This window comes from Polypterus senegalus, chromosome 11 (assembly GCF_016835505.1).
Source record: "Polypterus senegalus isolate Bchr_013 chromosome 11, ASM1683550v1, whole genome shotgun sequence".
In the NCBI taxonomy this organism is placed as follows: Eukaryota; Metazoa; Chordata; class Cladistia; order Polypteriformes; family Polypteridae; genus Polypterus; species Polypterus senegalus.
In genome coordinates this window covers 73,877,139-73,894,173 of record NC_053164.1, presented here as the reverse complement: position 1 = coordinate 73,894,173, position 17,035 = coordinate 73,877,139, and the positions used below count along the sequence as shown (strand labels likewise).

At 38.0% G+C, this 17,035-nt stretch overlaps 1 protein-coding gene across 2 annotated transcripts in view; it reads right to left on the bottom strand.

Annotated features, from left to right (window-relative positions):
- LOC120539197 (acylphosphatase-2-like) overlaps positions 1-15,922 on the bottom strand; it is a 74,821-nt gene extending 58,899 nt beyond the window's left edge. For both annotated transcript variants that reach the window (XM_039769048.1, XM_039769049.1), the window contains exons 1-3: positions 15,705-15,922; positions 15,474-15,490; positions 9,695-9,804 (exon numbers count right to left, since the gene is read on the bottom strand). In XM_039769048.1, coding sequence (XP_039624982.1) covers positions 9,695-9,804; positions 15,474-15,490; positions 15,705-15,762 — 185 coding nt within the window. In that variant the 5' untranslated portion in view covers positions 15,763-15,922. The remainder of the gene's footprint in view (positions 1-9,694; positions 9,805-15,473; positions 15,491-15,704) is intronic.
- Between the last annotated feature and the right edge of the window lie 1,113 nt (positions 15,923-17,035).

The following is a 17,035-nucleotide window of genomic DNA, read 5'->3' as shown; positions in this document are numbered from 1 at the left end:
TATGATACTGACAGTAACAAAGGCAAATGTCTAATCAATGACACAGCAGTTGAGTATGTGGAACAGAATTAAAAGGAAATAGCCAGACAAAATTAAAAACACCCTTTAACTGCTTTCATAAACAAGTCTATAAAGAGGACAAGGTCTGTGATATGGTGAAAAATATACAAACCTATACAAGAAGGTAAAATGACAGGCTACATTGGTCAACAAACTAACTTTGCCTATGCAGAAAGCTTCCATTTGGTCAGGTTGTCTAAATTACCTGCCTTCATAAGATACTGTGAAGAAGTCCATCCAATAATTAAAATAACAAATGTTGCCAAAGTAAACAGTTTGACATGGTATAACACAACTTACATGCTTTTTAAAGCATTCTGGAGATAAATCTCTATATTGATGGCTACAGCAAAAAAGGCCTCTCTGAATCTTTTACAAGCATATATGTGTGAGCTTGCATTCCCTTTGCTATACAAGCAGAGAGTACATTTCTTAGTCTTCATCAAACAGCCATTTTTTTAGCGATAATGAAAACTATACTGAAATGATAGTCTCAAAGCAAAAACTAATTATGGTGAGTTACAAAAAATAAAAATGAACTACAACTAAATTGAAAATGAAATCATAGTTTTAACTAAAAAAACTTGTCCTTGCTAGACCAGCAATCTTCTGTGAAGTGTACAATAAATAGATATCATTTTAAAAAATGGTTTTCTATATTGTGAAAATTCAAAAACATCTAAATATCACAAATAAAATGAAAACAGTACTGCCAGTATGCCCTTTTGAGGTTAACCTGTATTGTGCTTGTTAGGAGATAAACACCTTTAACAAGTAAAATCTTGCAGATTTCTCATGCAGACTTGATCTTTGACGTTTACCAGTGTGAATTTAGTTATCTCATATTTGAAATTATCCTTTTACTTAATTCGTCCTTCCAGTGAATATAATGCCAAATTAAGATCATGCATAACTGGCAGCTGTGTCAGTGTCTTTTGTTATTAAGGGTTTCACAATATTTATCTACCAGGTCACGATATTTGAATCTTTAACAACTGAAATAAAGTTAAATTAAAAAAACTGTAAGGAATTTACTGGGTGGAGAAGAATGTATCAGAAAAATCTATGCAAAAGTGATTGACAGATTTGGTACAGTATATTTCAAATTCTGCAACTTCATTTTTTCAGATTCATTAGTTATTACTATAATATATTTCCAGGTTTTCTATTAATGGTGTAGAACCCTTAACCCTGTAGTTCATGATAATATTACTAAGTTATCTTGCTATTTACACTATACATATTTAATTTTTTCCCCTGTATTTGTTCTTGCATGGCTCAAGATTTATTCTATATTTCTTTATTTTTCTTCACATAACTAGAGAAGCTTGTTCCTTATGCGAAAATGAGTACATTTGTTTATAAGAAAATGTTGAATAATGTTTTAAGTGGGTATACAGGCTGCTAAGGTTTTATTTCACACTTAAATACAGTGATTTGCAAGTGTGCAGAAGGTGTTATGTCTCATATATGCAATATGACATCGGAGGAGGCACACAAATGTCAGTAAAATACATACCAAAAGAACAAAATGAAACTGTAAAAAATAATCAATGAGCTTCTCTTTACGGTATTTGAAAGCTAACTGGGAGCTTCCACAGAAGGAAAATTAATACTAACATACCTCTAAAGAGGATTAATACTGTATGTACAATTTACTGTAAACTGGTGGTGTTGAAAAGAATTAACAAAATTTCATGTTAGCAGTTTCAATTATGACTGTGCCTAAATGCAATAGTGTAATTAAAACATTGTTCTTTCCAGGAATGCAAAAGCAACTGCAATTGCCACTGTCTCCAAATAGGCAAGGCAAAGTATGCAAACTATTTTTATTATGCTCCACATAATACGTGGATTACAGAAGGCACAAAAAAATCTGTAAGTGAATGAACAGATTTAACAGCCTCATTAATTCTCAGGCAATTATAAATGAGGCTGACATATAGAAAACACCAACTACATGTTGACATCTCTGTTTTGCTACATTTTGCTGTGTCTTATTATGTGGCTGTTTATACCAAATTGTAACTTTAATACTATTATTTTGCTTTGTTTTGTTTTCTGCTAAGTGGTTGTGAACAGAGATTTTATAGGATTTTTCCCCTTTTAAAAACAAACACTGGTACAGTGGGACACAGTGTTTGGTGAATATTGTGGATAGCAGCACTAGTATGTGACATTAACTCATATTAAGTAGATGAATCTAGTATCCTGTCCCATTTTTTGAATTCTTGCATCACTAGCTCCAGCACCTAAAATTAAATTAACTTGAGAAGGAGAGTGAACATTTGCATTTCAATAGAGAACAGTAGGCAGTCACTGCCCTATCCTTAAAGAAGGTATCAAAAATAAGATGGGTGCATCTTGTCAACTGCACTGATTTAAGAATAGCGTGTGCATGCAATCTTAATTGTAGAGATGATTCTCTCAATTGAAATACTGAACATTGCAAACTAAATGAGGTTTGGAAAATCTTGGTTTTAAGTCACAGAGTGCACTGCTGTTTTTACTATGCATTCATTCTGTTTTGGAGCCAGTCAGCATAAACTAAATCAGAATGGGTCGCATTTATTTTAGTTAATGCTTGTCTGTCCTGTACAATATGCATTGTTAATACGCTGTGTCACTTTGGCTAGACATCAGGGATTTTCGTGGCAAGTCAGTAGTACACGATCCCAATTATTTTAAAATGTTTTCCAATAACCTCTTTAGAAGTTATTAAGACTTCCTTAACCTCACAGTGCCTCAGACTACTGCATCACAGCCTCTACACCAAACTCATTGGCACACAATAGAACAACATCAGACTGTAAGATTATAGAATTCTCCTAACTGAAGCCAGCATACTTTGCAACTAGAGGTTTCAACTAGAGTTTAGCATGACCATTGATCAATTCTAAGCCAATGTATACCTGCTGAAGCTGTACCCAAACCCAACTACACCCAATGAAGTATAAATCCACACCTGGATGTTAATGTGATACTATTCTCATAATCATTCTCATCACATACCAGGTTATTCTAAAGATACTTGTAAACATCTTCACTCTTTAAATTGTGGAACTCCCTAATTTCACCTTTGGGTTGCTAGGAGTTGTGACCTATCCCAGAAGCATCAAGCACCATCAACCTTGTACATGGTAACATTCTATTGTAGAACACAGTCATTCACAGTCATGCAGTTTATGCTTTTTTAATACTAACACCAGCAACCAGTACCAGGCTATAGTTTGGAGCCCTTCCTAGTGAAGGAAAAATGTAAGGAACCAGACCTAGTCAAGGTTCTGGTGTTAGTGGAGTAGCAGCATTACAGTTAAGAATCAACCTAATGGCAGGTCTGCTCAACCTGTTTAATCCAATGTCACAGTCATAAGGATCCAGAGTGTTTCTCAGCAGCAGTGATGGCAAAGCACAATCTATCCCTGAACAGGGCCACAGTCCAACATGGGCATCATTCACATACACACTGACTTTAGCTCATATTTAACAAAGTTGCAGTCACCAAACCGGGTTGCAGTTCTCAGACATGACATCAAAATGGAACTGTGGTTAATGGAAGCTCCAAGCAGTTTTCTTGTTTAGGTCGCTAAATTTATTGTCCCTGTAGGTTTACCCTTTCCTGTTTAACAATAATGCAAGAAGGTTAAAACCCCTTATTATCCGCATTAAAATCAAGAAAACCATTTACATGTTTTTATTCACTCATTTACACTTCTAGTTTGAGTTTTCCCACTCAAAACTATGCTATGCAAGCCAATGAAGAGGTACAAAAAGTTGAGGATCATTTTTTTTTTGAGGAAAAAAAAGAAAGGGAGAAAGAGGATTCACATCAGAAATGCATTAAGCACAAGTTAGAACAGGGCTGTGCAGCATCTTGATCTTTTCCCACTGCAGAAGAGAGCCCCTTAACAGTGCTAAATTTAAAAAAAGACAACAGGTTAGCTTTACGTGTGCTCCTTATACTTTGTGCAAAAGACGGCAGCAGTATGATATTCCAATTTAAAAAAGTACAGACACCAGAGGCCTCATGCATAACGCTGTGCATAGAATTCGCACTATAACATGACGTAAGCACAAAAGCCGAAATGTGCTTACACACAGAAAAATCCAGATGCAGGAAACTGTGCGTTCGCCAACTTCCGTGTTCTTCCGCAACATAAATCCCGATCAGCGTGAAAAGTAACGCTCGTGCACGCCTGCTGTCCACCCCCCCCAACTCCTCCCAGAATTACGCCTCTTTGAATATGCAAAACAATATAAATAGCCCTTAAGCTCAGCGTTCTGTGAAAAGACAATTGGAAAAGCAAGAGGGAAAATGGAAGAATTTCAGCGAATACCAAGTGGAGGCAAGGAAAAACGTACTATCTGTTGGTTTAAACAGTGGTATAAACAACAAAAGGAAGTTGATAGAGTGACATAGCGTGTTGGAGAAACTCGAAAGCTCAAGTTCACAAAGTCGCACATGGCCTGAAATAAAAAAAGAAGTTGTCAGATATCAAAGTTGCTGTGAAAAGGCGAGTCATAGCCCACCATCTGACTGTCATATGAAAGCTTATTAGGGTACAGAGAAAAAAAAGGCACACAGTGGGGAAAAAGCACGACATGTCAACTTCAATCTCAAAATTTCCACTTTAATCACGTAGTTTATTTTGTCATTAAAGTAGAACATCATAAACTTCATCTTAAAATTGTTTAATTTACTAGTTTCTCAAATCCCATCGTAACTAAAGTAGCACATTAAATGCTTTTTTTGTATGTGTTCTTCTATGTGCACTATGTGTGTGAATCACTACGTGCTTCTTAAATGGGCTTTCTCTTCCTCCAACAAGAGACAGAATCCATACATTCATGATATTACAGCTCTCTGAATAATTTAAATACTGAGATGTATACTTGATATAATTTTCATGATAAAAGGAAATAAAGCATGCTATTAAAGATGGGAACATGGTGGCGCAGTGATTGTGCACGACCTTCGATGAAATAATTTATTGCAGCAGCACTCAGGGGTGGCTCAAGGCTCGTGGCAACACTGGGCAGAGAAAGAATCGGTGGCTCCTTTGCCCGCCAATGTCAATATGGTATCTTATGCACGGCGGATGGCCACATCCATTGTGGACACTGCATAGCCACCTCGTGCTCATGACACAAGTGTTTTACTTTTGCTGAAATTTGCAGCTGCTTTTTTAGCTGTGTCGTTATTTTCTCTTTCTGTTTTATATTCAATATATATTGGTGTGGTGGCTCCTGGGATTTGGTGGCCCTGTGCAGGTGCACAGTTTGCACATACCTAAGGCCGCCCCTGAAGTACTGTCTCTTTCAAACATACTAACCTCCAATTCCTGTCCTTCCTTTTCTTTCTCCAAGTAACCGATCGCCATACAATCAGCTCTGTAATGGACGTTAAGTCATCTGTAAGCTTATAACGCCGATTCTTCAAAACTTTTAAGGAACATTGAAATATCTTCGTAGTACATATTGAATTATTCTATCCTTCACGCCAGTCACAGTGAAGCATACAGTGCAAGGCAGGAACAATCGTGAGCGGAGCGCCAGATCCTTGCTAGTGTAGCAACACTGTGTCCTTTAATTATTAACAATATAGATTATTTAATATGAAGTTAAAGATTTATCTGTATAATATAATAAACATGTTTTGCTGCATTTCATCATAAAAATGTATCATCATCATATGTAAATACACTCTTTATAAAGTGGCTCAGGTTGTGCAATATTATAACTGTGGTGCAAGTTTACAGTGAGGTGATTGTACTTACTGTATAAGTAAAGACAGTTCTACAAGGAGTAGTTGATGGACTGATTGAGTGCGTTTAGAGCTCTTGGGATGAAACTGTTTCTGAACCGCGAGGTCCGTACAGGAAAGGTTTGAAGCGTTTGTCATATGAAATAGGACGCATGGCAGAGGCAGCGCATGCTTGATGCTGTATACCGATAGTTGTCTTTCCAATCAGCTTCTCCTGTAAGAGTAATATGGAAAAACTTATCCACTGTGGCAACCCCTAACGGGAGCAGCTGAAAGAAGAAAAAGAAGATGCAGTGAGAGTAACAACGCTAAAGCAGCTATGGTATTTAGAATAGTTTGACCATTCCGTGGACCATTATACTACACATTATACTGCATTAAACTAATCTATACTAATGAAAGGCAAAACCCTCACTGACTCACTGACTGACTAACTGACTCACACACTCACTCATCACTAATTCTCCAACTTCCCATGTAGGTAGAAGACTGAAATTTGGCAGGCTCATTCCTTACAGCTTACTTACAAAAGTTAAGCAAGTTTCATTAAGAAATTCTATGCGTAATGGTCATAACGGTCAACAACGTCCGCCATGTTAAACTTTCTTATTTATGTCCCCATCTTCACGAAATTTGGTAGGCGGCTTCCCTGCGCTAACCGAAACCGATGTACATACTTATTTCGGTGGTATGACGCCAATGTCGACCGCCATATTGAACTTTCCAACGGTCTTTGTTACCTATGGGCCCATCTTCAAGAAATCTGGTACGCGGGTTCCCAACGCTAACTGAATCCTACTTACGTACATATATACGTCCATAGCCTGCAGCTCGGTCGCCATGTAAGGCGGCGTTGGGTCCCCCATCCCCACGCCTCCCACGTTGTTGGCTGCCTATATAAGGCTGTAAGTCGCTCTGGTCTCTTTATTCCCTTCCTTGCTTCGCCACGGTATTTACGTCTCCCTGCTGATAACTGCAGCCTTTTTATTTAATCCACGGCTTCTCTGCCGTTTTATTGTTTGATTATTACGATTATAGTTATTGTATAGGTATTTTAGACCTAGTTTGCATTGTTCAGGTACCCATTTCCTTTATCGTTCCAACCGTACCCCGATTACCATGTCTATCGAGGTGATCACCATCGATCAAAAAACTGTCACTTACCGAATGGTTTCCATGACTGGAGATGTCGCCTGCAATTTTCATTCTCTGTGTTACATATTGCACGGCCATATCAGGCTCACTCTTGATATCTGGAGGAACATTGTGTCTTATGTATTGAATGACTGGGACAAGTTCAAGGTGTGGACTGATGACGGTACAGGAGATAATTATACTACACAGGAGCACTATAAGAGTGAAATGTTTAAGCCCTACACCTATGGTTCTGCATGCGAGTTGATGGCTGCCACTGAATTGTTCGGTTGTCGCTTTCAAGTGTACCGAAATGGTAAAATATTTTACACCTTTGGACAACCGCCAATGCATCTTAAAACATCTTAGATTCACAGGTGACGATTTGAGTAGTGGACACTTTGATGTTTATGAATGTTTAAACTCTCAAAAGCTGGATGCGAAGTTATCGATGAAACCGGTTGTAAGCTTACAACGCTTGACTGATGCCGAATGTCACTTCAACACAACAAGTCCTGCAAATACTAACGTCATTGAAACAAACCATGAAACTCAAACCGATTATGACAGCAGCAATCCAAGCTGTGAGATCTGAGGCAAGATTGCTTTTCACATGGCCAACTGTACGTTGAATGCTCAAGAGTAAGCTCAGCACACAGCTTGGTCATATTACAACTGGAGAGCTAAACTGACAACGTAGCATACAAAGACATCCTTAACAAATAATTATTGGTATATTTTCCCTCAGTTTAAAAAGGTTTACTTTTCTTCTTAATAAAAATTCTAAGGCAGTACTTCGCCACTGCTAAGCGCGGGTATTTTGCTAAAAAACAATATGCGGTTAATTTCAGTTTATTTATAAAGCCGTGTCAGGAAAAGAAAGGATAATCACACAGGAACAGTAGCATTGCTTTGACCCTGGATGCCGCCAGTCTGCAAAACCGAGCAGAGAACTTGCGTACGGCAAGGTATGAGGTACCGTGAAAATGTGTGCGGCTTTATGCCAAGTTTAGGTTTTATACATCGCGATTTGAACGTGGAAATGTTCTTACGCAACATTTCTGTGTGTACGCACCGTTTATCCATGAGACCCCAGGTAAAGAAAAATTATGTAGAAGATTATTTTCAGCTGTTTGGTTTCCTCAAGCTATCTACCAAGCAACTGGCCACACACTGGTTAGCAGTACTACTGGACAGCCCCAGAGTCTTGTGTTCAAGTTATGCAATGTGTGTTGTCTGTGTGTTCTTTACATGTTATTGTTGCTTGTCCTCTACCACCGCAAAATTGCGTAGTTCTAAACCTGAGGTGTTGATTTTTCAGTGTAGGTAGTTCATAAGCATTTATTTGCTTGTGCACTGGCTGGCTGCAAGACTCAGTTTACTTCCATCTATATTATGTCAGATAATGGCACAGTCATAGTGTATCACAAAGCTCTGATGTCATATTGATATGTCCATCTCCATTGACATTAACAAAAGAGTGACAGAAATCATTAGTTATCCAACTATCCATCCATTATCCAACCCGCTATATCCTAACTACAGGGTCACGGGGGTCTGCTGAAGCCAATCCCAGCCAACACAGGGTGCAAGGCAGGAAACAAAAACTCTGGGCAGGGTGCTAGCCCACCGCAGAATCATTAGTTATGTCAATGTTATATATGTCTACGCATATAAAGGAACATTCTGATTTGGACCCACCAAAATTCTCATGGTAACAATGTCCCTGGATAATGCCTCTGTTCATCAATTAAATTCAGGTGTATTTTTGTACAGCATTCTTCACTGAGGGAAGATATAAAACATCAGTGTTGATCACTGACCTCTGACATGGTCACCTGGCACCAAGCAGAGTTATGAGGAAACTCTGTGTTTTAAATGTTGTGTCTGTCCAATACAATCCATGCCTATGTAAGAAATCCGGTATCAATTTATCATTTCTGTTTATTTTAGACAAGCCATTCCTCCCAATCTTTGCCCTCCATTTATCTGTACCATGCCCCATGCAAAGTCTCTCAGTAGGATCAAAAGGTAGTTCAATTTTGAGCACTAAACCAAACCTTCTGAAAAGAAAGGGGCTGGAGCTGATGAAGAAAATTGAAAAACACACTTAAGCACGGTATTTATCTAGGACCTAGACGTTTTGAATGAAGATGGTCTCTCCCACTCACGCCCAATTTTGATTTTCAAAACCTTCCAGCTGCTGTACAGCTGTTGAATGTACCACTGGGTAAGAAGGCCCACTCAATAAAGCTTTGAGCTGTAGGGAGGAAAGCTTTGACTACTAATTTAAGTGAAACTAATATCAAAGAGGGATGAAGAATAATGATTGTTGAAATATGGATGAATTTATTTTTTTTTATTTAAATTTTTACCTTTTCATAAAAAATCACTCTTTTTTGGAATATTTTCAGACAATCTCTAGGAGACTACTCAGTCAGTCAGTCATCTTCCATTTTGCTATATCCTAACACAGGGTCATGGGGGTGTGCTGGAGCCAATCCCAGCCAACACAGGGCACAAGGCAGGAACAAATCCCTGGGCAGGGCACCAGCCCACCGCAGGAGACTAATCATTTCTGAGCAAATTATTTTACCAAATGACTCAGTATGAGATGCTAGGGTACATTCTTTTAATTCATGTATAAATCTGACAAATTATTTTTAACAAATCAGAAAGCTTCTGTAGCATAAGATCATACTGAAGTACTATACAGACAATGGCAATAATACTCACATGATCTCAACAATCTCCTTGGGTCCCTGAACCTGCCCGACTACAGTATCACGAGGAGTGTTTTTAACCCATCCCACTAGCTTCAATTTCCGACCTTGCTCCTCAGTGTACTGAAAAACATGAAATAAAAACAAAGAAACCATATACTCAGAAGAGGCTATTGATATTCCATATATACATCTAACTGTAGGAATAAAACTTAGATTACAGTGGTTAGTTAGATTTTACATTTCAATTAAACTAGGCATTGTTATTATTATTATCAAACAGGTTTATCTTTTGTTTCCCTATAACCCATTATATCGAAATAGTTTGTCTGCATTACATATCTCAGATACTGAACATTAATATCCAGTTCAGAGACTCAAAAAATTCACTAGTACAATGTTCAAGGTGTAGTTTACTTGTATTATCATACTCTTATATATTTTAAACAATAAAATGACCGTGGGATAGAACATTTTTATAAAAAGAAATATTACATAAAGAATTCTGCAAATGAGGTCTTGAACTTCAACAAACAAAAAAGAACTTTCTACATGCACAAGTCTGAGAATCAAACAAATGCATTCAACAGAATAAATCATTGTTATACTTACTTAACATGTGTACTTGTAAATGCATACTGGTACTTCATGTACTTAAACAAACAGGGAGTTTAGAAGGCATTAAACATTGACGTAAACTTTTATTTTCCCAAATAAGGATCTACTGATCTTTTTCTTGTATGCATTAAGCATCAGTCTAGGAGAGTTTAATGAGTATTGATATGTGATCTTTCGTGGTTTAAAACATTTTACTTTTAACAATTACATTACAAAGAGTATAATAATAAGAAAAAAATCAAATATTGCTTCAGGTAAGTTATTGATGATACTAAGAATACTAAGAGATTGCTTTTTTTCCCTCCATATATCAAAAATGTATTCATACTTTTATTAAAACTATACTCAAAAGTACAGTGACATCATGGCACAATGACTCCGCCTTTGTGGAATTTGCTTTTACTCCCAGTGCCTGTGTAAGCTTCTCTCCATGTAATCCAGTTGTCCTCATAACATCCCAAAGTCATGCATGTTAGGTTAACAGAAGATTGCAAATTGTCCATGTATGAGTGAATGTGTATTACTTGTGATGAACTGACTCTCTATTTGGATATTTCCTGACTTTGTTCAGTGTTGGCATAGACAGGCTATAGTCACTGTGACCAAGGTCTAAATAAGTGGGGTAACAAAATGGAGGCAAGGATGGGTTTGTTAAGTGACAGAAGGCTGTAATAATCATTAAAATAAGGCACAGCGCTCCTTCCAACAATTTTAAATGTTGTCAACAATGCAGCCACATATAGACAGTAAAGCCCTTGATTAAACACACCTTTCTTTAGTGGACTTTCCTCTGATATGGATAAATTGCAAATTGCAAGATTTGTTTTATTTTACTGACTCTTAAATGTTCACAAGCTTATGACAGAGCAAGGGGGGCTTTATCTCAGCTTTATGTCTATAGTGCTACATTATTGCAACTCAGTATGACTTATGCTGCACCACAGATAGAATCTATATTTGTTTTCCCTTTGTTATTGCTGCCAGGTGACATTATGTTAATATACTTGCAATCTATTTGTATTTATATTGTTAATATGTACAAGCTTTATAAACCTAACTTAGGTGGTGTTCTGGTGCTGTGCTGAGATTAAATTCCAGGATCCCAGACACTGAGTTTGTAGCATTTGTTCATTCTCTTTTGATCACTCTGTTTTTCCTTCACTTTCTCAAAAAACACATTTTAGATTAATTTTGCAACTCTAAATTGGCCTGCAATTAGTGTGTGTATGAGAGTGTCCTGAGAGGGCCTTGTACCAAGTCCAGAGCTGATTCATAGCATTTCTTCTCATCTTTCCCCAGTGCTGCTGAGCCAGACACCAACTTCTTGTGTTAATGATAAGTAGATAAGTAGGTTAAAAGATATTGGGACAGATAAATTACAACCCCAATTCCAAAAAAGTTGGGACACTGTGTAAAATTTAATAAAAACAGAATGCAATGATTTGCAAATCTCATAAACCCATATTTATTCACAACTAACAAAATACCTGCACTTCATAGCGGAGAAGTAGTGTGTTAAAGAAGTTATGAAAAAGAAAAGGAAACATTTTAAAAATAACGTAACATGATTGTCAATGTAATTGTTTTGTCACTGTTATGAGTCTTGCTGTCATCAAGGATTATCATTATTTCTTTCAATCAGGTTCATATTTGGAGGACGTGTTGTGTTCAAGTTACATTCCGTGTTTGTCAACCGTTGTAAAGATAACAGGTTTCATTCGTTAAAGTGTTCACTACCCAAATCGGTACTCATGAATCTAAGATGTTTAACAGGCATTCCCAGTATTAACTTGTGGATTTGCCTGTGAGTATTTAGCAAAAATGTCTCTATGAACTTTGTGGATTTGCCTGCGAGTATTTAGCAACAGCGTGTCTATTAACTTGTGGATTTTTCTGTGAGTATTTGGCGGCAGCGTTACAAAGTTGTTTCCGTCTAGCTGCATCAGAAAATGTACCATGACGTCTGACATGCCTCCTTTTTACTGTTTTCTCACAGCTTGGATTGCTGCTGTCATAATCGGTTTGAGTTTCATGGTTTGTTTCAATTACGTTGGTATTTGCAGGACTTGTGTTGAAGTAACATTTGGCATCTGTCAAGTATTGTAAGCATACAACAGGTTTCATCGATAATTTCACATCCAGATTTTGAGAGTTGGAACATTCATAAACATCAAAGTGTCCACTAGTCAAATCGTCACCTGTGAACCTGTGAATCTAAGATGTATAAGAGGCATTGGCAGTTCTCCAAAGGTGTACAATATTTGGCCACTTCGGTACACTTGAAAGCGACAACTGAACAATTCAGCGGCAGCCATCAACTCACATGCAGAACTATAGATGAAGGGCTTAAGCATTTCACTCTTCTAGTGCTCCTGTGTAGTATAATTATCTCCTGTACTGTCATCAGTCCACACCTTGAACCTGTCCCAGTCATTCAATACATAAGACACAATGTTTCTCCAGATATCAAGAGTGAGCCTGATATGGCCATGCAATATGTAACACAGAGAATGGAAAAGGCAGGCGGCATCTCCGGGCATGGAAACCACTCGGTGAGTGACAGTTCTTTGATCGATGATAGACATGTTAATGGGGGTACAGTTGGAACTGTAAAGGAAATGGGTACCTGAACAATAAACTAAGTATATAATACCTACACATTAACTATAAGCGTAATAAACGAACAATTAAACAGCGGATAAGCCGTTGGTTAAATAAAAAGGCTGCAGTTATCAGCAGGGAGACATGAATACCGTGGTGAAGCAAGGAAGGGAATGAAGAGACCGGAGCGATGGATGGCCTTATATGGGCAGGCAGCCAATTATGTGGGAGATGTGGGGATGGGGGACGCAATATAGGCAGGCAGCCAACTACATGGGAGGTGTGGGATGAGGGACACAACGCTGCCTCACATGGCGACCGAGCTGCAGGCTATGGACGTACTGTATATATGTACGTAAGTAGGATACAGTTATGACCGTTACGTGTAGGATCGAAATGAAACCTGCTTAACTTTTGTAAGTAACCTGTAAGGAATGAGCCTGCCAAATTTCAGCCTTCTACCTACACGGGAAGTTGGAGAATTAGTGATCAGTGAGTCAGTGAGGGCTTTGCCTTTTATTAGTATAGAGAGAACACAGAAAAAATATCAAATTTTGAAAGTGAGATATTTCAACATTTCATGAAAAATATTAGCTCATTTTGAATTTGATAGCAGCAACACATCGCAAAAAAGTTGGGATGGCGCAACAAAAGGCTGGAAAAGTAAGTGGTACTAAAAAGAAACAGCTGGAGGAACATTACAACTAATTAGGTTAACTGGTAACAAGTCAGTATCTCAGATGTATAAAGACAGGCAAAGATTCACCAATCTGCAAAAACTGTACCTATAGATTGTGGATCAATTTCAAAATAATGTTTCTCAACGTAAAATTGTGAAGACTTTCAAAATATCATCATCTATAATACATAATATCAAAAGATTCTGAGAATCTGGATAAACCTGAAAATCAATATTGGATGCCCGTGATCTTCTGGCCCTCAGGCAGCACTGCATTAAAAACAGGCATAATTCTGCCATGGAAATCACTGCATGGGCTCAGGAACAATTCCAGAAATCATTGTCTGTGAACACAATTTCCCATGCCATCCACAAATGCAGGTTAAAGTTCTATCATGCAAAGAAGAAGCCATATGTGACCATGATCCAGAAACACCACTATCTTCTCTGGATCAAAGCTCTTTAAAATGGACTGAAGCAAAGTGGAAAACTGTTCTGTGGTCAGACAAATCGAAATTTGAAATTATTTTGGAAAACATACAGTAGATGCCTTGTCCTCCCAACTAAAGTGGAGAGGAACCATCCAGCTTGATATCAGTGCTCAGTTCAAAAGCCTGCATCTCTGATGGTATAGAGGGGTACATTAGTGCCTATACAGCTGTTAGCTTGCACATTGGGAAAGGCGCTATCAATGCTGAAAGGTATATCAGGTTTAAGAGCAACATATGCTCCCATCCAGACAACATCTTTTTCAGGGAAGGCCTTGCATATTTCAGCTTAACAATGCTAAATCACATACGAAAACTATTACAACAGCAGGACTTCATAGTAGAAGAGTCCAGGTGTTGAACTGACCTGCCTGCAGTCCAGACCTTTCACTAACTGAAAACATTTGGCACATCATGAAACGAAAAATACGACAAAGAAGATCCAGGACTATTCAGTTGCTAGAATCTCATATCAGACAAGAATAGGATAGCATTCGTCTCTCAAAACTCCAGCAACTGGTCTCCTCAGTTCCCAGACATGTAAGTACTGTTGTTAAAAGAAGAGTGGATGCTACACAGTGGCAAACATGGCTCTGTCTCAACTTTTTTTGAGACGTGCTGCTGCCATCAAATTCAAAATAGACTTATCCTTTTATTAAAATGTAACATTTTTAAACATTTGATATGTTTTCTATGTTTTATTGTGAATAAAATATGGGCTTATGACATTTGCAAATCATTGCATTCTGTTTTTATTTACATTTTACAGTGTCCAACTATTTTTACATTTTAAAAATGCACTGACTCCCCATGATTTAAAAATTACATTAAATGGATTTAGCAGTTAAATTGATATATACTTCAATAGTTTATTTTAAGTTATTATGTGTTTTTGAGAATGTTTTTGTACATGAGTATAGTGAACTGTCCATGTAAATGAAAGTGTGCTATTTACCAAATAAATGGCTAAAAGATGAAAATTCCAAAAGATTTAATTAGTAACATTTGAAATATAAGAAATTAGAGAATATCTTTTTAGTAAATCAAAGTTTAAGCCTTAACTTTTGAAATAAAAACATGTAATCCATGCTTACTTTTTATTTTGTAGCTGGGGCATCCACAATGTGAAAGATGGATTTTCCAAACTATAACATAGGATATTCTGTTCATCAGTGCCCAAATAAAACCACGTTGTGATGGTATTACTCAGTGAAGTTGGTTATACAGTATAACATTAACACTGGATATCAAAAAAACTGGGAGCTGTAATATACTGTACTTTAATGAATTATATCATGCAAGAAAAAAATCTATATGACCTGACCTGAGCTGTTGCTTTAAAAATGTCACTGCATGCTTGGCTAGGAAAAAGGCAAGACAGCTTTTTTCATTCCAGCAGCTCATACCTTTCTGAAAAACACTCCTGAAAGAAAAATATTACATATATTTAGAATTTTTAAATATATTGGATAAGATGAGATACTACGACAGAAGCACAAAAAGCAGTCTATTTTTTCACGGCTTCCGTAACCAAGTGACAACAGAACTTATAAAAAAGGGGCGTGTACGCCAATGAGGGGAACCTGTCTCGGCGTATCTATTCCTAAACCCAGGGCAACTTCACAAGCAATGCGTACCTTGCACATCTCCGAATATTTCGTAGTCCACCGACACTAGACCCAATTCAGAGCTCATTGCTTCAGACTGCCCTTTTTTAATATAATGAACTTTAACTTCTTGACAGCTGTCTGAAGAATACTGACAGATGCAGGCGACCGCGTTACACGACACCTAAAGCAGATTTCCCATGCACCTCCTGTAGTATGCAAATAGAACTGCTTCCAGCTTCGTCGCAAAGGAGTGTCACCGCCATTTTGGCTCCGACGCGGGAGACGCAGAGCCACAATGGCGCTCAGCCTCTTGGCGCTTCTCAGCCACCGTAGGGTTTTGGCTGAGCAGGAAATAAGGACATAACATAGTGTTGAGTGTTATGTCATTGAGTAACTTACACTTTGTGATAATTTTGGTGATTTAATGTAATACATAAGGTTGTAGAATGCACGTGTGCTGTTCTACGCATGTTTTTAACTAACATGGAGTAAAATGAAAGAGTAAGATTGAACGTTTCGTGATCATTAATTATACAATTAGGTAGACAATTTGGTGCATATAATGTTTTTCGCTTAACAACCCTTTAAAATTTTACGAATGAAATACTCAAAGCGGCAGATGACAGTAATTTATAAACACATGGAAAAAGGTGTAGACAACTGCCCAGTGCTGATAGAAAGGCAACGACGGCCGTTCGGGTAGTGTGGGGTTGGGGGCACATATGGATTTGAATGTGGATGGTGATGCGTGAAACGGGTTTGGGGACTGGGGTGTTTTTTATAATCAACAAATACCCACCCAAGCTTTGTGACATGGTGCATTATCCTGCTGGAAGTAGCCTTCAGAGGATGGGTACATGGTGGTAATGAAGGGATGGACATGGTCAGAAACAATGCTCAGGTAGCCCGTGGCATTTAAACGATGCCCAATTGGCACTAAGGGGCCTATAGTGTGCCAAGAAAACATCCCCCACGCCATTACACTACCACCACCAGCCTGCACAGTGGTAACAATTGTTATTGATTGTTATTGATCCATGTTCTCATTCTGTTTACGCCAAATTCTGACTCTACCATTTGAATGTCTCAACAGAAATCGAGACTCATCAGACCAGGCAACATTTTTCCAGTCTTCAACTGTCCAATTTTGGTGAGCTCGTGCAAATTGTAGCCTCTTTTTCCTATTTGTAGTGGAGATGAGTGGTACCCGGTGGGGTCTTCTGCTGTTGTAGCCCATCCGCCTCAAGGTTGTGCGTGTTGTGGCTTCACAAATGCTTTGCTGCATACCTCGGTTGTAACGAGTGGTTATTTCAGTCAAAGTTGCTCTTCTATCAGCTTGAATCAGTCGGCCCATTCTG